General features: G+C 39.6%; 8 protein-coding genes and 1 pseudogene across 12 annotated transcripts; 3 read left to right on the top strand and 6 right to left on the bottom strand.

Annotated features, from left to right (window-relative positions):
• Window positions 1–467: 467 nt before the first annotated feature.
• SAG21 (senescence-associated gene 21) lies at window positions 468–1,387 on the top strand. Its single transcript, XM_023693228.2, has 2 exons — window positions 468–710; window positions 812–1,387. The coding sequence occupies exons 1-2, from the start codon at window positions 637–639 to the stop codon at window positions 1,053–1,055; spliced, it is 318 nt and encodes a 105-aa protein (XP_023548996.1). The 5' UTR covers window positions 468–636; the 3' UTR covers window positions 1,056–1,387.
• Window positions 1,388–2,963: 1,576 nt separating this feature from the next.
• Window positions 2,964–4,145, bottom strand: LOC111807481 (uncharacterized protein At5g01610). The gene has a single exon (XM_023693223.2). It carries the CDS (start codon window positions 3,600–3,602, stop codon window positions 3,141–3,143), a length of 462 nt encoding a protein of 153 aa, XP_023548991.1. The 5' UTR covers window positions 3,603–4,145; the 3' UTR covers window positions 2,964–3,140.
• A 938-nt stretch (window positions 4,146–5,083) lies between these two features.
• LOC111807467 (uncharacterized protein At5g01610-like) lies at window positions 5,084–7,341 on the bottom strand. 2 transcript variants are annotated; one of them, XM_023693204.2, is made up of 2 exons: window positions 7,200–7,341; window positions 5,084–5,957 (listed from the first exon to the last, which is right to left on the bottom strand). In XM_023693204.2, the coding sequence occupies exon 2, from the start codon at window positions 5,834–5,836 to the stop codon at window positions 5,360–5,362; it is 477 nt and encodes a 158-aa protein (XP_023548972.2). In that variant the 5' UTR covers window positions 5,837–5,957; window positions 7,200–7,341; the 3' UTR covers window positions 5,084–5,359. The 2 variants fall into 2 exon arrangements, with proteins under 2 accessions (XP_023548972.2, XP_023548970.2); XM_023693202.2 differs by having other exon boundaries at window positions 7,164–7,297.
• On the bottom strand, window positions 6,917–10,285 carry LOC147790031 (exocyst complex component SEC15B-like). 3 transcript variants are annotated; one of them, XM_087128933.1, is made up of 3 exons: window positions 7,434–10,285; window positions 7,200–7,297; window positions 6,917–7,115 (listed from the first exon to the last, which is right to left on the bottom strand). In XM_087128933.1, exon 1 carries the CDS (start codon window positions 9,925–9,927, stop codon window positions 7,510–7,512), a length of 2,418 nt encoding a protein of 805 aa, XP_086985059.1. In that variant the 5' UTR covers window positions 9,928–10,285; the 3' UTR covers window positions 6,917–7,115; window positions 7,200–7,297; window positions 7,434–7,509. The 3 variants fall into 3 exon arrangements, with proteins under 3 accessions (XP_086985059.1, XP_086985058.1, XP_023548973.2); XM_087128932.1 differs by having other exon boundaries at window positions 6,917–7,297; XM_023693205.2 differs by having other exon boundaries at window positions 7,200–10,284.
• Window positions 10,286–11,038: 753 nt separating this feature from the next.
• LOC111807475 (epoxide hydrolase 2) lies at window positions 11,039–12,476 on the bottom strand. Its single transcript, XM_023693217.2, has 3 exons — window positions 11,953–12,476; window positions 11,594–11,829; window positions 11,039–11,515 (listed from the first exon to the last, which is right to left on the bottom strand). Exons 1-3 carry the CDS (start codon window positions 12,424–12,426, stop codon window positions 11,269–11,271), a joined length of 957 nt encoding a protein of 318 aa, XP_023548985.2. The 5' UTR covers window positions 12,427–12,476; the 3' UTR covers window positions 11,039–11,268.
• A 125-nt stretch (window positions 12,477–12,601) lies between these two features.
• Window positions 12,602–14,508, bottom strand: LOC111807476 (large ribosomal subunit protein eL19z). The gene is made up of 5 exons (XM_023693218.2): window positions 14,287–14,508; window positions 13,538–13,660; window positions 13,053–13,366; window positions 12,909–12,961; window positions 12,602–12,831 (listed from the first exon to the last, which is right to left on the bottom strand). The coding sequence occupies exons 1-5, from the start codon at window positions 14,396–14,398 to the stop codon at window positions 12,807–12,809; spliced, it is 627 nt and encodes a 208-aa protein (XP_023548986.2). The 5' UTR covers window positions 14,399–14,508; the 3' UTR covers window positions 12,602–12,806.
• Window positions 14,509–15,765: 1,257 nt separating this feature from the next.
• On the top strand, window positions 15,766–16,801 carry LOC111807765 (protein SEED AND ROOT HAIR PROTECTIVE PROTEIN-like; annotated as a pseudogene).
• Window positions 16,802–18,015: 1,214 nt separating this feature from the next.
• LOC111807485 (protein SEED AND ROOT HAIR PROTECTIVE PROTEIN) lies at window positions 18,016–19,100 on the top strand. Its single transcript, XM_023693229.2, has 2 exons — window positions 18,016–18,211; window positions 18,692–19,100. Exons 1-2 carry the CDS (start codon window positions 18,016–18,018, stop codon window positions 19,003–19,005), a joined length of 510 nt encoding a protein of 169 aa, XP_023548997.2. The 3' UTR covers window positions 19,006–19,100.
• A 631-nt stretch (window positions 19,101–19,731) lies between these two features.
• On the bottom strand, window positions 19,732–21,097 carry CCB3 (cofactor assembly, complex C (B6F)). Of its 2 annotated transcripts, XM_023693219.2 has the most exons (3): window positions 20,950–21,080; window positions 20,808–20,857; window positions 19,732–20,393 (listed from the first exon to the last, which is right to left on the bottom strand). In XM_023693219.2, exons 1-3 carry the CDS (start codon window positions 20,993–20,995, stop codon window positions 19,872–19,874), a joined length of 618 nt encoding a protein of 205 aa, XP_023548987.2. In that variant the 5' UTR covers window positions 20,996–21,080; the 3' UTR covers window positions 19,732–19,871. The 2 variants fall into 2 exon arrangements, with proteins under 2 accessions (XP_023548987.2, XP_023548988.2); XM_023693220.2 differs by lacking the exon at window positions 20,808–20,857 and having other exon boundaries at window positions 20,957–21,097.
• Window positions 21,098–21,131: the final 34 nt, after the last annotated feature.

Here is a 21,131-nt window from a genome sequence, read left to right as displayed (position 1 = left end):
ATTGGTCAAGGTTCGAGCAGGCCCACATACTACAACAATTAATGTCGAACAGATCATGTAAATAATTTTAACGTCGTCTTTTGAAATAAAATAAATGATAATAATAATCTTAATATTCTATAGAGATTTTTTTGATTAAATTAATACAGGCCAAATTAAATTATTATAAATTTAAAATTACAAAAACAAAATCATAAAAATTTAGGGGTAAAATGTTTTCTTTTTTAATAATTAAAAAAACAAATAATAATATAAAAAAGAAACAAGCCGGAGGTTAAAATCGCGTGAGAGGAACCATGACCACAGTTGACCCGCCTTGCCATCATCGTCTGTCCACTCGCCACGTGTACAACCACGTGTGCGACCACGATGCCTCGCCTTCCCGCCTACTTCGTCTCTAACCCTGCCAAAACGCCTCTATATAAACCTCCTCTCTTCCACTTCTTCTTCACTCGTCTCCACTTACAAAAACGTAACTGCTCCATTTGTACAAGTTCTCTTACAGGTTTCTCTTCCGCTGTTGTGGAGGATTTTCTCGAGAAACAAACAACGTTGAAGAATCTTGTTCCGAGAAGATCTCTCCACCAACAGCGCTTTGAGTTTATATTGATTTCTTGCTTTTATATTCAGCTTCCAATGGCTCGCTCTTTCTCCAACGTTAAGGTCCTATCCGCTCTCGTTGCCGATGGATTCTCATCCGCTCTCAGCAGGTGCTTCTTCTTCTTCTTTTTCTCCGTTTTTTCTTGGATCTTTGTCTCGATTGTAGTGTTTTTGATGTTAATATTTGTATGATTGTTGTTTGTATGGTTAGGCGTGGCTACGCGGCGGCGACGGCTTCGCAAGGAGTTGCGTCGAGTGCGGTCAAAGGAGGAAGTGTTGCGGCGGCGAGGAACAGTAATCTGTTGAAGAAATCGGGGGAGGAGAAGGTTGTTGGATCGTCTGAGAAGGTTTCTTGGGTGCCGGATCCTGTCACGGGGTATTACCGGCCGGAGAATCGCGCCGATGAGATAGATGTTGCCGAACTTCGTTCGGTTCTCCTTAATAACAGGAATTAAAGGCGTTTTTCTCGAAATGAATTGAAAGTAAGTTATATTAGAAAACCTAAGAAGATGATCGGATTCTCTGAAGCGAACAGAGGCCTTCGGGCTTCGGATCGAAATCGGAAGAGGATTTGATCGAGCGTGAGTGTGGAATTTATGAAGCAGTTCAGGGATTGAAAACAGGCTCTAGGGCTTCGATCGGCGGCGTTTCCGACTACCGTTCAGATGTTAAGTTTCTTTTATCAATATCACTCTACAATACTCTTGTGTTCTAGGATTTTAAATGTTTTCCGTCACTGTAGTAGTATGAATACATGATGAATAAATAGGCACTAGCCTTTGGTTTCTGTTGTTTTGATCTTCAAATTCCTCAAATTCCTGTTATGTGATGAAACAAAAGACAGATGAAAAGGTGGAAGTGAATCGAGCGGTTTAAGCTCTGAAAACACCTCTTTAATGGCGGAAATTTAGGGGACAAGAAATTCAATATGGAAACGCAGTGATAGGAAAACCTAAATTCACGCGGAACCTTCTTGGAGATGAGTGGAAACTTGCATATTCTGAGGTTGTGAAAGAACAGATTCTGTAAGGCCAGTTTTAGAAGGGCGTTTTGATTTCTTGTATGATTTGACCCCTTCCAACTGTTTGTGTACTGATGTGCTTTTCATCAATTGGTTGTGTATGATCAGAAGAGAAGTTTCCTTTTGCTTCTCATGTATGTGAGAGAGTTATTGGTAAACCCTTTTCTTTGACACTCGCCCAAAGCTTAAATAGTTATGTAATTAGATTTTTGATCCATCCTAGTTGATGGGACCTAGGGTGGTCAGGTCGGTGCTACAATATATGTTATGAGGGGGCGTTCTTGAAGTGTGTACGAGAGCACCGAGAGAGTAGTACTATACCATTGAAGAGAGCACTAATAGAGTAGTACTATAAAATTAAAGCTTCTACGATTATTAAATCATAAAAAAATAAATATACACGTACAAATTAACATTAAAGTTTATATGGAATAATGTTGGATGAAAGTCCTAAACTTAGCCATGTCAACAAAATCCTCAAATGTCTAACAAAGGATTCCTAAAGAAAATGACCAATACTCCAAAAGAAAAAGGAGTTGAGTCTCAATTAAGGAGACGCGTACTTTGTTCGAGGGGAGGTGTTGGATGATAAAAGTTCTGCATCGGCTAATTTAGGGAGTGATCATGAATTTATAATGAAGGAATATTATTTTTATTGGTACGAGATCATTTAAAAAAGTTAAGTAGACAATATCAGTAGTCTAACCGCTAGATCATCAAAATTAAATATACATGGAGAACCACTATAAATTAGAGAGAGAAAACAAGATCACATGAATTGGTTGTTCGAAAGAAATAAATATTAACATAAAGAAAGCAAAATATGAAATGGAAGGTGATATTATGTGTATGTGGTGGTGGGTATCCGTCCATCCATTATTGGCTACCATTGGTGGACGGACGTATACACGTGGCAAGATCACAGTGGCCAACATTCCATGAACTCAGTTCTTCTCCTTGGCGACCACATAGAAAGGGGTGGGCTTGCTTTTAAGTTGGTATCTCCAATTAACCTAACTCAAAACTACCTTTTCCAATTTCGAATAATTGAAGAAAGAGAGAGAGTATTAATATTCATATAATTAGCAAAGTATGATCTAAAAAGATAATCTAATCACATAATTATTACCCTATCAACATCAAATATGTTCCCTAAACTTAGAGAATTACATAACACCTAACTTTCAAAGTCTGAAGATTCTGCAAAAACAAATATAAACCAAGTGATTTTCATCATTGATTCAACAAAATAATGGACCCATGTTCTTGGTGTTTATTGCTTCTCATAATACCCACCAAAATCTTAAGATAATGCAGGCATTTCATTTGATATGAAGGAATCTAAGTAATGTTTAATTTTTTATTTTTGGCTTCAGAAAATAAGTTCAAACGCCTATTCATCAATGAACATCCGTTTTAAACCACAACCAAGTTCAAAGTTCAAATAATCAAGAGATTTCTACCTGAGATCCAAACCCCCTTTTTTATTCTAATCAATACTGAAACGAAAACGATCAATTCAAGCCGAGGAAACAAGGGATTTGGCTTTAATTTTTCTCAGTTTTCCATCCTTACAATCGACTCCGCACCCACCCTGCGGGCACACGGTGAAAATATCCACCGGAAACGACGCTGTAGTCATCCCGACCGAGAACTGCAGATCGTCACCGTTTCTCACCACCTCCACAATGTTGACCCAGAAGAACATGAACTTCACACTAACGCCCTTCAGATTCGTCAGTTTATTCCCTGAGATGTGCCCACTAACGGTGGATTTGTATTTCAATTCATACGGCTCCTGCAGTGAGAAATGGCATGATCCTTTCAAATGAACCTCCAATTTTCCCTTGCCTCGATCCAGCTTGCAATCCACAGCACAATCTGGAAGGAGGCCTATAGGGAGGTTGAATTCCCGGAGAATGTCGTACACCGTTGCTGCTTTGCAATTGCTGGTGGCCGGCAATGCAACGGTGGACGACATGGAGGTGTTGGAGAATGTGGCAAGGGTGGGGCTGTGGGGCTGTGGGGCTATGGCTAATGGCTAATGGCTAATGGCTAATGGCTGTGTCTAAGAGGCCGTTGATGGGGGAGATATAGTTCTTTCTTCTTCTTAGTTGGTTCTAAAAATGGCATCCTCCCATCTCGCCGACTCTCTCGGCGTGGTTTTTTCCCCACCATTTGCAGGGGAAATTGGTGTGGAAATGCTAAGGTTGACACCTAGAATTCTAAATTTTGAAAAAAAAAAACGAAAAGACAATAGCCTAGCAGAGTACAAAAAGAAAAAACTACGTGTGGGTATGAGAGCTATGGAGATTCTAAATGGAACACGTGCAACTCAATATGAACAATGAATCAGCCATTCCATAGAGGGGCCATTTCCAAGAGCAGATGAGACAAACAATGAATTCCAAAATTCCGATTCAACGAGGAAGGTTTTGCGGTGGTAATTTGAAGAGAAACTGATGAACTTTCTAAGAAATTGGATAAGTAGTAATCTCATACTCATGGGAGTCACCCGTGGTTCTTTCGCACTTGGATGACTCCCTGGTTCTTTCGCACTTGGATAGTATCAGGACCCTTGTGCCCCGGTCCTTGATCAGATAAACTCCCCTATGACCTACAACTCAAGATGAGCCTTGCAATGAGACGCGAACATTCCCTATGCTGCGATTCCCTCCAGTCTGTTCCCGAGTTGGGTTAGGAGAACATCCGAGCGATTGCCTTCATCCACAACAATTTGGTTATGCAAACTGTGGCTGAAGATTGAACTCCAAAATGGGTTTCTCTTCTTGATGACATTTCTGATTGGAAACAGAAAAATAGGGTTGATTTAAGGAACATGGCTTGGGATCTTGCAAAATATGAAAAATGAAAAACATAGTTGGCTGAATATGACATCATCAGGGGAGGTCCATCAGGCTGATGGGATTATCTTACAATTTTACATCATCTAACAAGATTCCAAGAATCACAAGTTCACTTTGGGTAGTCCTGATAATGTTTGTTTAAGAAAAGGAACTAAAAACAATTGGCTGAAAGAACCTAAAATCAACAATCCAGAAGGATGGGAATTGATTCTAGAACCAGCACCTTAAGGGTTAGGAAAAGAATCCAGAGAGTACAATAAAACAGTCCAAATGCACACTATGACCAACTAGAAGGTACGTTCTTCAAATCTAGTAATCAGCTAACAGACAGCAAGCCGATGCCAATTTGCAAAAGAACAGGATATGATCTAGTTGTCTAATTTGGAAAATGGGCAGAAGAGTGTGAAAATGAAACTTGAGGGAGAGGATATCACTGGAATTGATCTAATTGACTCAGAATTGACTAATTGAAAAGTAGGCCAAGAAAGAAAATGATGGCAGTAAATGAAAGCCGACTGCAGAAGAAAAGGATTTAGGGTTTCAGACGAACTGATTAGATGATTGATGTCATAGATGATACGAAATGCGTAAACCATTGATCTAATAGATAGAATTGTTCATATCATATATATGAAATCGGGTGTATCAGAGACAGGCAGAAGCAGATTCCAATGACAGAACAATACAATTCTACGTTCCATCGGAAAAAGGATTATTTCACCATAAATAGAATGGAACAATTGAGCTAATCCGATCTCCGAAATCGCACATAAATTCAGTTCAAAGCAACAGGACATCGCTAGTTTGAAGAAATCAAAGCGATTCGACATTTAATATTCCGTAAGTTATTAAACACAAATTTCACCTACTTTCAAGAAGCCGAAACCAAGCTCCCAACCTTATTGCAGTCAAATCCACATCCACACTGAGGCGACTCATAGAAACTGTCAATCGGAAAATTAGCAGACGCAATCCCGACGGAGAATCCGAGTTCGTCACCATCGCTAACGACTTCCACGATGCTGAACCACAGGATCAAGATCTTAACAGAAACACCTTTCAGTTTGGAGAGTTTTCCTTGGGAAATCACGCCCGTGACGGTAGGTTTGTACTCCAGTTCGTAGGAATCGATCGCGAATTTACACTTTTGATCCAAAAAGAGGCTGAATGATCCGGTGTCTCTGTCCAATTTGTAGCCGGTTACTCCGAGGGGAAGAATGCCGACAGGGAAGCCGTACTGTTGGATAATATCGTAAGCGGTAAGAGCTTTTTGAGCAGAGACGAGAGGGCTCGAGAATGAAACGAAAGCAAGGAAGAGAAGAGAAGCCATAAGTTTTGAGAAACTCATCTCCTTCGATTTCTGAGGTTTCTTCTTCTTCTTCTTCTTCTTCTTCTTCTTCTTCTTCGCCTCACTGAGCTCTGATTGATTTGGATTGAGAGCGAAGATGGAGGATTTAATTCTTCAATGACTTTTACAAAGGGGAAATCTTTTTAGTCAAATTATCCAAAATACCCCCCACGTATTTTTATTTAAATTTATTTAAAATTTATATAATTACATACTAAATTAATAAAAATAACTATAATTTTTAAAAAAATTAAAAGATACACTACACTCAAAAATGTGTACGTATGAACTATACAAAAATAACATTTATACCGCTTAAGGGCTGGAGGTATGGTAAACTCGGTCAAAATATGACACTCGAAGGGCTCAACGCGCACAATTCTATCCTATCTGAGTCCGAGTTTACCCTTACACTTCAGACAGCAATCCATAGAAAACATTTTTTTTTTAAAGTTTTTATCGTTTGTATATAGACATAAAATATAAATAGTTTAGGTACACATTTTTATTTACTTTCTCACCTTACTAACAATTCTTCATTTTTTTTTCTTATTTTTTGAATACTCTCTTAATTCTTTTCTCTCTAAAACGTTCTTAATTTCTCATTTTCTTCTCTAAAATGTGACTGGAAGAATAGAATTTTCAAAAGTTACTTTAACGACTTGGTCGTTAAAATGAAATTATCAGCTACTAAAGGATATCGCAAGGCCAATGGATAGACACGACTACTAGTACAAGGTTCTTTTAGAATGATCTTTTTAAGTCCTTACAAGCAAAACACTATTTTAAGCACTTGAAAAGTTAATTTCATACGGGTTCAAACACAAACCGAGCAAAGAAAAATGTCATTCCCAAATAGACCCTATAATTTTAACAAATTTCTAAACTTTAAGTCTACTTCAAAAAAGATAGCTAGTAGACTTGTAAGCTTTTGATAATGGGTTCGTGAACTTTCAAAGTTCTATCTAATAGGTCATAAACTTAACCGTAAAACAATTATTAGACACGAAATAAAAAAATTTACGAGAACTAAATGTACAAATCTAGAAGTTTCGACACAGATTAGGTACCCTACAACAATACCAAACATATCATTTAACCTTTATTAATTTATTGCAACTACCACACAAACATCTCCAATTCCTTACTCTTCTTCCACATTATAAATCATGCGATTCAACAAATTACAAAGATTGAACAAACACAGCAGTTTAAACTATGAACCAGAGATCATTCATTGCACTTCCAAGGGCTAAACCCCAGAATTTACTACTCTATCCTGTATGAATGGAAGATTATCATTAAAGAATGGCAAATGATAAATTACCATTTGTAAGATCTTATGGGGGAAGCTCATGCAAACCTTTATGTATGAGTAATCCACAAAGCAGTCTCTGATGCGGCCAATTTTCAGCTTAGAAGACTATCATCAGCACCATATTTGACCTCCATGGATGTTTTCTGCTGACACTTTCCAAAGATAATCAAGGATGAAACAGCTACATAAATGTGATGATAATATACAAAAATGTGCACATTTCTAATCAAACAGAAGACAACAATTGGGAGACTATAAGGAATAAAGTTAGGAATGAACCAATAAGAGGTAGCTGCCATCTCGATCAGCAGCAGAAACAAATAGGCAACGCGGTGCATAAAACGCTAAATCTCGACTAGCTCACATCCCTGAGTCTTTTTATCAAAGTATCCAGTGACTTCTTTTTTGGATTCTGCTTCATCGTGCGACTTCCGAAGGTTCCGAATAACCGATCCGAGGTATCTTTTAGCTTCTCAGATATCGTGACAACTTTCTTGTGGTCGAGACTGTAGTAACTTCGCTCCCGAATAACTGCGTTCAGGAAATTCTCTGGATGACTGCTCAGAAGCAAATTAATCATTTGTCTTGCTTCAGAAAGAGCTGCTTTTAACTGATTTAGATCCTCCTCCGCAAAAATGGGAGCTTGACTATCCACAAAAGCTTCCAACAATTTAATATCCACATCGATACCCATTACAGCATTAACATTAAATCTCTTTACTGAATCAGCTTGTAAAGCTCCCACGATCGTCACGGATATATGAGAAAGAACATCTTGTAATACCCTTTTAAGGACTTGAACAGGCAATATCTGTTGAGCTGTGGAAACCAGAGTTTCCAAATATATGATAACCTCATTAACATATTCGTTGCCATTTTGTAGAGGCTCATCAGGTATCCAGTTAACATTCTCAATCAACATCATGAAACCATCAACCTTTGTTTTAAGCAACCCCGAAAGAGTCTCTTCCGCTGACTCGCGAGCTTTGGTCAATGGAAATTGTCTCCTACCCCTCTCAGCCATTCTCAATGGAATGCCAGAGAGCTGAGCAGCATGACGAAAAAAGAAATCGCATGCGCGCTCGAAGACAGCCATATTTGCTGCCACTTGCATTGCCTGAGAGACTCCATGGACGGATGTACTTATTAGCTTCAACAAGGCTCCATCCAGGACTTCACTCAATAGCCTATCCAAATACTTCTTAACCACATCATAAAAATCAAGCTGCCCACCGTACGACATAAAGCTCACAGAATCCTCGATAAACGACCTCACAATTCGACAGCAGTCGGGCACTGTGGAGGAAAATGGTGCAACAAAGGGAAACGCAGGTATAATATCTGAAACTTGTAGCTGAAAGGATAGAACATTCATTGAATATTCGTACTCTTTCTTCATCAACATTTGCTCAAATTTGTCAGCTGATAATGCCTCAGTAATCTGTTTACGGCAATCTGATATCAACAGCTCGTGATACTTATCCCGGTGCTTGCTCAAAACATCTAGCAAAGGTTCAACAGGATACCAATATCTACGCAAAGTTACCCCTAACAAACTAACATAATCCTTGATTAACAAAAGATGATTAGCAGTTTGCATCCTAGAAAACTGATCTTCCAGAACAGAACACATTTTGCTCATAGCAGTTTCCCATAGATTTTCAACCTCCATTTTTGATATCAGACCCCCACTGGTCCTAAAAATCCTATCCTCTACAATGAAAAATCCAGCAATTTGCGCGAAAAACGTTTGATGCGATTCAAGGAAAGGAGTCATTGATGATACCTGAAAGTCGGATGTCAACTGAAGCTTCCGGTTCTCGAAGTAATAATGTTTGAATCGATCTTCAAGTCCTAAAGTCTGGTGTATGTGGTAGGCTCTATACAACGGAGTCAAATCAAACCCTAGAAGTCCACCTCCGCCGTTGGAATATAAATCCTTACCATCGCCGCCAACTGCACCAAGGCCGTCTTCATCCTCTTCCTCCAAAACGTACACACAATCTCTTAAGCTAAGCCGACTCTGTTCCTCCGCTTGGCGCTGCTTAATTCGCAGATCCTCTTCACGTTGACGAGCCGACGACGCTTGACTGATTGCTAATTGTCCCAAAGTTCGACTGACGGCTCGGATATCTACCAGCCAATCCCCAAACTCTTTACTCACTTTCCTCTCTATATACGAACGGATATCAGGAATATTCTTCTCCAGCATCCTCTTCAGCGTCGACGATGGCGTTTTCTCCAAACACTCGTTCTCAATCGAGTCCAAGCATTTCAAAGCCATATAGAAATTGCCATCCTCCAAGTGTTTGTTCGCTCTCGAACAAAGGTCTATGGTATGAACACATGCGCGGACCGAGTCGAGCGCTAGATTGAGGTTCCGCGACACCGTCCGTGCTTCAACGAAGGCATCCAAAGAAGAAAGCAGCGGAAGTCCGACAGATTGAAGCTTAGAGTTGGATTCATAGAGAGCAGATTTAAGAGAATCAACATCAGATAGAAGAGATCGGAGATCATCAACTGCAAGGATGAAGTCCTGATAGTGAGCCTTGCAGACCTCTTCGATCTCCGATTCCTTGGACTTGGAAAATGCGCGTAGGTGATGAAGCAGAGTTTCCGGCTTCCCGGAGGCAAAGGCTTTGCGTACAAACGGAGCTAGATCCTCACCGTTGCAGATTGTCGAAGAAAGAACAATCTGGTCGAGTTTATCAGCGGAGTCACCGGAATCAGCGACTGCCGGAGTCACCTTCCGTCGACTATTGGTGGAGCTCATGGTCGGAGGAATTCCCGCGACAGGGCGGCCGTTATTGGCGTTGTGAACGGAGGGGATTTCGGGGTTGGGTGGTGGTGGATTTGGTTATTCATGAGGAAATTGAAGGGAACATTGGGGGCGGAAAGGCAATATAATTTATTGACGAAAATGACACTATGTAATGCATGTTGATCTGGCGTTGACGAGTTGGAAATTTGGGGATTGGATAAGGGTATTTTGGAGATTCAGGAAAATCATGTCCACCGGAGGGAAAAGAGGCGACGGGAACTTTGACGCGGGTCATTCCACTGCGACGGTACGGATTGTATTCGAGTATAATTTTTACTGGCAGTGAAAGTTTCCCCGCCCGAGTAAAAAGGGGTAAAAAGATAATTTGGACAGTATTTTCTTTCGTGATTTTTAAGAGCCATATCTACTCGTTTATAAAATTTAAGTCTAAATTTTGAATATCTAAGTTAAAAATGTTTATGAGCTTTTTTTTTTTTTTTTTTTTTTTTTTTTTTTTTTTTTTTTTTTTTAAAAATAATTTTGTGACTAATAAATAATAAATTATAGTGTCTAATAAATTTCTAAAAAATATTTAAAAACTTTTAAAATAATTGAGATTCCACGTTCTTTATATAGGGGAGTTAAACATAACAGAAACTCCTCCCTCATATATGTTTTTTAAAACTTTGATAGGAAGTCCAGAAGAGAAAGCTCGTAAGATAGGGCTTGAACTCATAAAAATGATTTTAGATTCAGAGGTGTAAGATAGGGCTTGAACTCTTACAAATGATTTTAGATTCAGAGGTGCGCCAACAAGGACGTTGGGCGAGTGGATTGTGAGATCTCACATTAGTTGGAACGGGGGCATGAAACATTCATTTATAAGGGTGTGAAAACCTCTCTCTAGCAAACGCATTTTAACACTTTGAGGAGAATCCCAGAAGTAAAAGTTCAGAAAAGCCAGATACGGGACGGCTTGCTAGCGAGGATGTTGGGTCCCTAAAGAGGTGGATTGAGATCCCACATTGATTGTGTTGGGAGAGGAGAACGAAACTTTCATTATAAAGACGTGGAAACCTCGTTATAAACCCTTGAGGGAAAACTCGAAAAAAAAAGTCTAAAGAAGACAATATCTACTAGCGGTGGACCGGAGGAGTATTATTACATGTAAATTAACGTTTCAAAAGTTTTTTTTAGTAGGGTGGTGAATCTAATCTTACATGAAACTAAGGAATTGAAAATATATCAGTGAACTTTTTAGACCCAAAAATGGGAGCAGCAACATTGAGGTTTGCAGCAGAAGAACAAGATGGTTAACAAAGGCAAATGGTATAGGACAGGGAGGCGTTGGGGTCAAAACCTCTTGATAAAATCATGAATGTGTTGGTTGATTTGGTGAGGCCTTTCTTGGTTCAAAAAATGAGCAGCTCCTTCAATCTCCACCACCGTGTCCAGCAGCGGCACGTCTCTTTTGAATCCACCCTTCTGTATGTACTCTATCACCCCTGGTATATGGTAGGTTGGGTCCATTTTCCCTATCATAAACTTCGCCGGTACTCTCACCATCGACCTTGTCCACGGCGCTGTCAGCTCCCAGTTTCTGCATCAATCACCCCCACATTGTAATAATCTTTCAATATCTATTAGTAGTGGGCTTAAACGGTTACTGAGAACATACAGCTTGAGAACACGATAGTAGTTCAATCCACCATAAAAGCCATTGTTGGCGAACTTGGTAGCATAGTGAGATAAATCTTCTTCGGTCAACCAGGTGGGAAGGGTGTCTGGAACAGGGAACCCTACAAGTCCTCTGTCTCTTGGTATCATTGGAGGCCTGGGGTCATGAATTGAGAAGATAATCTTGAATATATCTGCAGGATCCATGGAACGAAATTCTTCTACCATATCAGGTTCCTGCGCCACATTTTTTAGAACAATATGTTATTCAACAATGAATTAAAGATTCCATTCAGGTTCAAGAAACCCGAATTCATCGATGTGGGAGCCAATTCAAGAACCAAAATGGAGAAATCTTACCTGGAATCTGCAAACGTAGAAATCATTACCAAACTGATCCCTCAAGAACTCAACGGAATTTCTGGCTGGATCTCTCGGAGTGAAAGGGACGCTCAACGCAACAAGAGCCTTGATTCGTTCAGGGCGGAACAGAGAGAATGCCCAGGCGATAGCAGCCCCCCAATCGTGGCCGACCAAAAAAACACGTTCGATGGTGAAATAGTCGAGAAGGCCGAGGAGGTCGCCGACGATGTGGAAGATGGTGTAGGAGGCAAAGAATATGGGGGAATCGGAGTCGCCATAGCCACGAAGGTCGGGAGCGAAGACACGGTAGCCAAGGTTGGAGAAGAATTGGAGCTGGTGGCGCCACGAGTACCAGAACTCGGGGAAGCCATGGAGGAAGAGAATGGCGGGGCCGGAAGTTGCAGCGCCGATGGAAGCGACGTGCATATTTATGCCATTGGTGAAGATGGTTCTGTGCTCGATGTTGTCCATTGATGGCGATTTGAATTTGTTTCTTGCTCGGCTGTTACTATGAAGAAGTTCTGGTCTGTAGCGGTTAATATAAAGGCGGGAAGACTGTATTTTCGCCTAATAAATTGTTTTTTTTTTTGTTCTCGTCAATGAATTCGATATTATCACAGTAAAGCAATGAGTTAATAATCAAAACTCACCCCAAAACAATCGATATGGGATTTAATCTCTCAAATAAATTCCATCAAGCAAACGCGGTTGACAAAAAGACATGATGAACATAAACTAACAAAGTTCAAATGTGAACAAAAAAGGCTGCAAGCCTCCTCAAAACTATTCTAGAATAATGGGGATGCAAGAACGATCGGAAGTAAACGACCCGAACTCCTTTAGTAAAATTCTCACTTCTTTGATTTCTTCGACGCCCTGCACGAGATGAAAAGAGTCTTAGTATAACACAAAATGATGGTAGATTTACGTATAATTTGATGATTGATACTTACTGAGATGATTGAGACACAGCAGCTGGTTGGGCTGGCTGTTTCTCTCCAGGTCCCTGCAATGTTAGAAGAGATATAAATTACAGAGGCAATGGGAAGGTGTAAACATTGGGTCGGTAATAATCGAGAGCGAGATGGGTAATAAACCTGTGCCAATCGTTCCTCCCTCCTAGCAAATTTCCTTTCCCTGCTGGCTTTGTTCTTAGCCCTCTTAGCCTCGAATTGATCGGACAATGTCTTCTCTCTCGCTTTCTCGGCCTTCGACTTGTGGATGCTCTCCATCAGCACACGCTTGTTCTTAAATACATTACCCTTCACTTTCATGTACATATCGTGATACATATGCTTGTCGATCTTCTTAGATTCTCTATATTTGCGGAGCAGTCTCCTGAGGACTCGCATTCTCCTCATCCAGAGGATCTTGGTTGGCAATCTTGCCTCCCTGGTACCCTTGCGCTTACCTGAATACGATTAGACTGAGAATTTTAACACAATAAAAGGAATTATGCGTTGTTAAATAAAGAACTTTGTATCACAAACGGAAGAAAATCAGTGAAATAAGATTATACAACATAAGAGATTCTCTGAAACAGGATGCGTATATGTAAATCGAGAGTTCGGAAGAAATGTACCATATCCAGAGTGGCGACCCTTTCTCTTGGCCTCCTTCATGCGCCGTGCTCGAGAACGGGAGTGGATCTTGGTTGGCTTCCTGATGATGAAACCATCCTTCACCAGCTTCCTTATATTTTGGCCTGTCCTCAACAATTCAACATTAATTAACATGATTTACATCACTATAATATCACCACTACAAATCAAATTATCAAATGATTTCGCTAGAACAAAAAACCAGAGCCTGTTGAATTCGGAAGGACAACAAAGGGGAAAAGTGAAACAAATTCCATGGAAGAAGTACATTTCTAGCAGCGTGAAGAATCTAAGAACAGATTTTATAACTTCATTGACCAATAAAAAAAATTTGTTTAATAATAACAGCAATTTCCTATACAACACAAAATCATCTCCTAGAAATCTGCTACAAATGATTCCACATAACTTCAGTATGATATAGTTATTAGTTTCAAGGCGATAGAGAGGACCAGGAGTTGAGAAAAGGATAAGCGATTAACTCGATTTTTAACTAGTAAGGACGATGGGACCAAAATAGTAATATGATCATAACCAAGAGAACAACGATTTCAGACATAAACTAGGGAAAAATTTCCAGATCCCAAAGCAAACATTTCATCTAGAAAATCCAAGAGAAACAGGAACCGAAACAATAGAAGTTGAAGCAACAACATGGAGAATCACTGAACAATGAACAGAGAGAAACAATTGAATCTAAGATAAAGAGACAGAGACAAAGAAAGCGTACGAGAATTCGCCATGGAGATTTCGTTGACCTCATTGGGATCAAGCCAGACCTTGCCTCTCCCGCATTTGAGGACGCTGGAGGCGAGCCTCTTCTGGAGCTTCAGCGAAACCATTTTTCTCTGTTCGCCCTTCTCGGCCGCTAATTACAGAGAAGATAAGCTTATGAAGGAGAAAGGGAGTGACCTTCTAGGGTTTTAGAAATCCCCATTTTACTGTGGGCCTCTTGGCCCTTTAACGCAATTATACTATATACCATACCCCTTCAAAAATAAATAAAAAAAAATAAAACAATTTAGTTTAATTTCTATAAAATTTATTCCAAAAATATTAATTATTTGAAAATAATAATAAAATCGGTATCAATTTTACAATCCCAATCTCTATTTTTATTATTTTATTTATACATGGAAAATTTATTTATTATAATTTTTTTTCTTGTTTTATTTACTGGAAATAACTATTCTCATATTATTATGTGCTTTGAACCTAAGCTCTCATAGTTTTACTTTTGGTTTCTCAAAAAACTAATACAGTATTTATAAACACATGGTTTTTCCCTTAATATTAGAGTCAGTCACGAGACGGTGCGAGTCACTAGTCAAAGTAGGGCTGGACCCTCTCCATAGTAGACACGTTTTAAAAACGTGAAGTTGACATCGGTACGTAACCGGCCAAAATGAACAATATCGGCTAGTGGTGGGATTGGGCTGTTACAAATGGTATGAGTCAAATGTCACAATCATGCCCGTCCAAGGCATCTTGCCTATGGACGCATGCCCATGACAAGCCAAACCCTTAATGTCTTTCCATGTTCTAGTGTTTTACTTTTGTATTCCTAAGGAGTATGACGTTTCGGAAAAATCATGTCTAGGTTTGCCAGACATGAAATGCCTCGTAATGTACTATAGGGAGATATGACTGGTTATCAACTTCTCACTATTCAAGGTTATATACTGTGAGCCGTTGTTGCTACTCTCTTGCTTGCTTATATAACGTTTATTTCAAAAATCTCTCTCTACTCTCGTTTTCTAAAACCTTCTCTTAAACCAAGGCCAGAGGCTCGAGCATACGTCGTTTGGCCGAAGGCGACGCAAGAATGAATTAGTTTAGCTCACTTGTGGTTGGAAAAGTGAGTGCCGTACAATCGCAAGTCCGCTGTCATCAAGAGTGCGATGGTGACACCAGACACAGCTGGTGTACTAACAAGGACGCTAGGTCTCACAAACTAACAATATCTACTAGCAGTGGGTTTGAGCGGTTAAATACTCGAGTTTTCAAAATTCTTGAAAATTAAAAATCCTAATAAAAAAAAATATAATGAATATGATAATTAATGTTGATCCAATGACATTAGAACCACTAAGTCATGGGCTGCGCCTCCGGCGTCCTGCGTGCAATTATTCTGATCAACTCACAAACCTGAACCCTTCTCTCTATAAAAGCCTCGAAGCGATTCAATTCTATACAGAGCGCTAAGAACATGGCTCTCGCAAGGCGGCTGATCGCTGCGACTCCGGTGGTGCTGCTCTGGCTTTTGGCCGCCGCTTCCGTTTCTTCCGCCGCAGATTATTATGAGTTTCCCGACGACCAAAATCACGGGGGAGCGGGGGATAACGGAATCCCTATTTATGAGAAACCGCTCCCGTAGTACGGCCGTGAAGTGGCGGCGCCGCTCCTTATCGCCGTTGAAGGAGTTGTTTCTTGTAGAAATAACACTCAGTATCATCTTCTTAAAGGTGAACTAACTATTTAGTTTTTTAGTATAATAATTGTTTTTGTTTTTATGTAAAAGCATTTTTTAAATAATTTTTAAACTAAAAAATGAATTAATTAGTTCCGTTTAATAACTATTTATTTTTTGAATTTTAGTTCTCAAAAAAATTAAGCTATACTTAGAAAATAGAAAAAAAATTAATATAATATACTTAGAAAATCTCGTAAAGTTCAAATATCAAATATATATAAGTTATCACTAATCTTGATTACCCACGTCAAATATTCTTAATATTCATACTAATCTTTAAAATAGGGTTGCATTGTAACTGTATTTTCGGGTTGGTCAGGTCTACAAGTTAACCGTCGAACCGACCCACATCAGAAAAAAAAAAAAAAATTAACATAACCCCATCTTTATAGTTTGAATTAGCTCGATTATTTGATTAGTTTAAAGCGTTGCAGGTGTGGTAGCGAGAATCACATGCATGGGGTTGAACGAGAAGGGCAACGAAATGGCTCCTTTTTCGTTCTCGAGCTTCCCAAGCGACGAGCATGGGTACTTCTTAGCCACATTGTCAGCATCCAAGCTGAAGGGGAAGGCCAAAGTGACAGAGTGCAAAGCCTTCCTTCCACCATCTTCGCCATGTGAGGGCTGCAAATACCTTACCAACGTTAACAATGGCGTTCTTGGAGCTCTCTTTCGTTCTTTTCGCATTCTCACTCACAGGAACATGAAGTTGTACTCTGTTGGACCTTTCTAATATTCCTCACAGCTCAATCCCTTAATTTCTTCTCCTTGAACCTTATTATTTGTTGTTTCATTTCGTTTTGAACAAAGAAATGGTTTGATGTAAGCTTTCGTTCTCGTATTCTTATCATTGTAATATTGTCGTCAAGAAATTTTATGCGTTTTTTTAATGATCAAAGAACGGTTTTACTCCCCGAGCTCGTAAGGAATAAACAACTTTGTAACAAACCCACTGCTAACAAATATTGTCTACTTGGGCCCGTTATGTATCGTCGTTAGCCTGATGTGGGATTTCACAAGCCAAACATCGAGCGGTATATCAGCGAGGACGTTGGGGCCCCAAGAGGGTGGATTGTGAGATCCCACATCAGACGCGTTTTAAACATTGAGGCTAATGGCAATGCATAACGGGTCAAAGCGGGCAATATCTGTTAGTGGTGGGCTTAGACTGTTACAAACTTATTTAGACAACAATAATAAATTTTAAAATTTGAAACGATTTAATTTCTATCGTGAAAAATATTGTCTAAACTGTGACGTGTGATTCTAGACGAGGTAAACTTGTTGATGTGGGGTGCAAGATGAGCTACCGTGAGTCGAAGTGATGACATGCATAAGGGAATCTCGCATCAATATGTTGCTCGACCCTACACACTCTAAAACTTAGCTTAGCTCCAACTCGTGGTGAAGCGAGTTAGAGTACGTTGTATACATGTATGAAGGGAAAGCCCCGCCTCTTATAGCCTATAGGGGCAACTATGTTGCCGAGCTTAACCCTAGTCGACTTGTCCGAGCTGAAAATCAAACATATTTTCTTTACAATTAATTAACGACAAAGGTCTCGATGAAATTTTATCTCTAACATAAACTACAAAATTAATTATAATTAAAATAGTAAGACATAATTAGTACGACTTTATATTAGTAATAATTCAAAGCCCATATAATTAAGAAAACAATGAATTATACAATTGGGTCAAACTTTTATAATACTCCAAATTCTTATAATAAAAAAAATGGATTTGATAATATCTTATTTGCATTACCCCTAAACTTTGTGCCACTAAAGTCCCATAATGTTTGTTCCCATCGTGCATCCAATAACTTATTCATAATATAAAAATATAAAAATAAAATAAAGCATGCAGCAAATTATTATATATTTCATATTATAAAATGCAAATTTGATTTATAAAAGCCTCCTTCGTTCTAAGGCTCAAACCCAAATAAATTCTTCTGGCCGCAGCTGGTCTCAAGTTCTTGATAATGGCTTCTCTGCGTGCAGTTTTCTTGTCACTTTTGGTCATTGTTGCTTCAGCTGGTGGCGATGACAGTAACGGTGGTGGGTATTATGATCTTATGACACCCAAATTGGCTAATGAACAAAGGCTTCTCTCTACCATGATTGGTATCCAAGGAATTATCCTTTACAAATCTGGCTCGACAATTTTCCCTCTGGAAGGTAACTGATTCATTGTTTGGTTTGAATGAATATAACTAAAGTAACTCTCACTTTTAGAGTATACACTCTTTGTGAGCTCCCACATCGATTGGAGAGGAGAACGGAGAACGAAGCATTGCTTATAAGGGTGTGGAAACCTCTCCCTACCAAATGTGTTTTAAAACCTCGAGGGGAAGCCTAGAAGGAAAAACCCAAAGAGGACAATATTTGCTAGCGGTGGACTTGAGCGGTTACAAATGGCATCAAAGCCAGACACCGGGCAATGTGCCAGCGAGGACGCTGAACCCCCAAGGGGGGTGGATTGTGAGATCCCACATGGGTGTGGAAAACTCTCCCTATCAGAGGCAATTTAAAACCTTGAGGGAAAACCCGAAAGAGAAGTACAAAAAAGACAATATCTACTAGCGGTGGACTTGAGCCCAAATGAGATGTATGTATTATAAGAGTTCGAGTTTAATTCAGGGTTTGTTTCTTATATAGGAGGTTTGGCAAGAATCACATGTAAAGCAGTGGATGAGTATGGCTATGAGGCAGCTTCTTACACATTTTTAAGTGATTCAAGTGATGCCAATGGCTACTTTTTGGCAACACTATCTCCTTCAGAGGTAGAAGACAAGAGGGAGTTAAAGGAATGCAAGGCTTTTCTTGAGGTCTCACCATTAGAGAACTGTCAAGCTCCTTCTGACCTCAACAATGGAGTCTCTGGTGCTCTTCTCCATTCTTATGAACTTTTGGTCCATAACAAGATGAAACTCTTCTCTGTCGGGCCTTTCCTTTTCACTTGCCAAAGTTAAAGAGGAGATGGAAGGCATGATCCCATGTGTTTAAATACTTAGTGTTGAAACTTTACTCATTTTATGATGGAATGGTGGCTAAGTTTGTAATATGAATTGGGTTTGAAGAGATATTATAACGGCCCAAGCCCACCGCTAGCAGATATTGTCCTTTAAGTTTTTCCTTTCAGGCTTCCCTTCAAAAATTTTAAAACGCGTTTTCTAGGGAGAGGTTTCTACACCCTTGTAAGAAATGCTTTGTTCCCGATGGAATCTAACAATCCACCCCCTTGGGAGCCCAAAAAGGCTCTAATACCATTCGTTCCCCCTCCAACCGATATGGAATCTCACAATCCACCCCCTTAGGGGCCAGCGTCCTTGCTGGCACACTGCCCAGTGACTGTCTCTGATACCATTTGTAGCCTTTTAGAAATATGAAGACTAAAAGATAGGTAAAACGCTAGCATGTGCCATGGAGAAGTTTTCTTGCAAGTCCCATTCACTATTAGTATCATTGTAGACTGTAGAGTCTCAAACTATAATCTGCTATCAGTTCATTACAGAGTAACACAACAAGCTTTGTATGGAATGTAATCTAAATCACCTTTTCTAGCTAGAAGTTTCATAAGCTTGCTATCGGAAAGAATAAGTTTTCAGATGATTTCAATTTTCTACCAAACGACACGTTAGTTCATGTCATGTCGGTCTTATCTCAAAATCGATCCTAAGCCGAGCTGAACCAAAGGATGAGGGGAAATTTTTCTTTGATTAAGAATTCCAAGTACTTACATTCTTTGCCATTTGGAACCAAAGAGGCTAAGCTAAGAATATCAACTACGTACACGCAACAAAAAAACAAAAATATTTCTATGAAGCATTCTCAAGATTTAGCTGACCTGTTGAGAAAGGAGGACGAGCAGTCCTTGAGGACCGAGCAATATCTCGTTGAGGAAGCTAACCAATCCGAACCAGACGACTGGTGTTACGTCAACTCCGCCGAGAGGGGGAATCACCTTCCTTGTTGCAATTAGGAGTGGTTCAGTGGGGGCATAAGCTATAACATATGGAAACTTCCCCACAGGCAACTTGGGATACCAAGACATTACTATTCTCGCAATAAACAAAAACGAGAACGCCGAGAGAAATGGCCCCAAAAGGCCGATCGCAAGCTTTGCGGTTCCTGGATCGAGGTCAGCCAAGGCCACATTGTTCATGAAGTCAGAGGCAGCCATTGATGCATCTTGCAAGGCAAAGGGGATAGTCCTTACAGCTGGCTTTAACGGAGGGGTGGCATAGACCAATGGCAGATGAATCTTGGAAGAGGTAAAAGAACCCAACAAAGATGAGCTACATTTGAATGCTTGGAATCTGCAATTTGGATTACTTTGAGGATGGTAATTGAACCCTCTCTGTCAAAGGAAGTAGCAATGAGACCAAAAACTAAATGCAATAAGATTAAGAACGAGTTTAGAATGACTTTTCAAGTGTTTAGAAACAGAGTTTAAACTGTTAGAAAACGAGTTTTAAGTACTTAAAACGTCAAATTCTTAGAAGCTAACCATAAAGATATCCACATTAAGTAATGATCTTAATGACAAAAAGTAAGAACATAACCTAAATTTCTTTAAACTCTATAATCAATCTGCCACAAACAGGAATACAGGAAAAGTTCATAAGAGTAATTTCAGTTATATTTTCACCAACATTGTCAAAAACCTAATGATGCTAGCCCTACTGAACAAATCAGAACCTAAGAAAGGATCAGAAACAACAAATTCGAGAGAAGACGAGGCAAAAGAGAGGTATACAAGCTGAATACATACACAGAAGCTTGAATTTCCATGGTTGGGAATCAAAGGGGACGATCCTACACCTAAATTTCAATGATTCAGTAGATCTAAAAAAAAAATTTGAGAATCGTAATTTAAGAAGAGAAAAATTGAAAAAGGAAAAAGAAAGAAGAACCTATTACTCGAATGGCGCTGAGAGACGAGCAGGCAGTGGCGGCCATGGATTTCGCAGAGGAGCTCCGGTGGAGGAAGAACGAAAATGCTATCCCTTTATCAGAAAATGAAACTCGGCCATTCAAACAGAGGTTTAATTATTCGATTATCACGCCGGTTCAACCCGGTTCAACCCGGTTCTGT

Source organism: Cucurbita pepo, chromosome 12 (assembly GCF_057944985.1).
Source record: "Cucurbita pepo subsp. pepo isolate OVF chromosome 12, ASM5794498v1, whole genome shotgun sequence".
NCBI lineage: Eukaryota > Viridiplantae > Streptophyta > Magnoliopsida > Cucurbitales > Cucurbitaceae > Cucurbita > Cucurbita pepo.
Note: the sequence above shows the minus strand (reverse complement) of the source record. Positions and strands in the feature narration are given on the sequence as shown.

Excerpts from the sequence above, each read along its gene's own strand:
- SAG21 (XM_023693228.2), top strand. The coding sequence starts at position 637 with ATGGCTCGCTCTTTCTCCAACGTTAAGGTCCTATCCGCTCTCGTTGCC. Across the intron at positions 711-811 it reads TTCTCATCCGCTCTCAGCAG|GCGTGGCTACGCGGCGGCGA; the intron begins GTGCTTCTTCTT and ends TTGTATGGTTAG.
- LOC111807481 (XM_023693223.2), bottom strand. The coding sequence starts at position 3,602 with ATGTCGTCCACCGTTGCATTGCCGGCCACCAGCAATTGCAAAGCAGCA.
- LOC111807467 (XM_023693204.2), bottom strand. The coding sequence starts at position 5,836 with ATGAGTTTCTCAAAACTTATGGCTTCTCTTCTCTTCCTTGCTTTCGTT.
- LOC147790031 (XM_087128932.1), bottom strand. The coding sequence starts at position 9,927 with ATGAGCTCCACCAATAGTCGACGGAAGGTGACTCCGGCAGTCGCTGAT.
- LOC111807475 (XM_023693217.2), bottom strand. The coding sequence starts at position 12,426 with ATGGACAACATCGAGCACAGAACCATCTTCACCAATGGCATAAATATG. Across the intron at positions 11,830-11,952 it reads TCTACGTTTGCAGATTCCAG|GAACCTGATATGGTAGAAGA; the intron begins GTAAGATTTCTC and ends AATGTGGCGCAG. Across the intron at positions 11,516-11,593 it reads TACTATCGTGTTCTCAAGCT|AAACTGGGAGCTGACAGCGC; the intron begins GTATGTTCTCAG and ends TGATTGATGCAG.
- LOC111807476 (XM_023693218.2), bottom strand. The coding sequence starts at position 14,398 with ATGGTTTCGCTGAAGCTCCAGAAGAGGCTCGCCTCCAGCGTCCTCAAA. Across the intron at positions 13,661-14,286 it reads AATCTCCATGGCGAATTCTC|GCCAAAATATAAGGAAGCTG; the intron begins GTACGCTTTCTT and ends TGTTGAGGACAG. Across the intron at positions 12,962-13,052 it reads GGGAGGAACGATTGGCACAG|GGACCTGGAGAGAAACAGCC; the intron begins GTTTATTACCCA and ends CTAACATTGCAG.
- LOC111807485 (XM_023693229.2), top strand. The coding sequence starts at position 18,016 with ATGGCTTCTCTGCGTGCAGTTTTCTTGTCACTTTTGGTCATTGTTGCT. Across the intron at positions 18,212-18,691 it reads GACAATTTTCCCTCTGGAAG|GAGGTTTGGCAAGAATCACA; the intron begins GTAACTGATTCA and ends TTTCTTATATAG.
- CCB3 (XM_023693219.2), bottom strand. The coding sequence starts at position 20,995 with ATGGCCGCCACTGCCTGCTCGTCTCTCAGCGCCATTCGAGTAATAG. Across the intron at positions 20,858-20,949 it reads CAGCGCCATTCGAGTAATAG|GTGTAGGATCGTCCCCTTTG; the intron begins GTTCTTCTTTCT and ends ATTGAAATTTAG. Across the intron at positions 20,394-20,807 it reads ATGGAAATTCAAGCTTCTGT|AGAGGGTTCAATTACCATCC; the intron begins GTATGTATTCAG and ends TTCCTTTGACAG.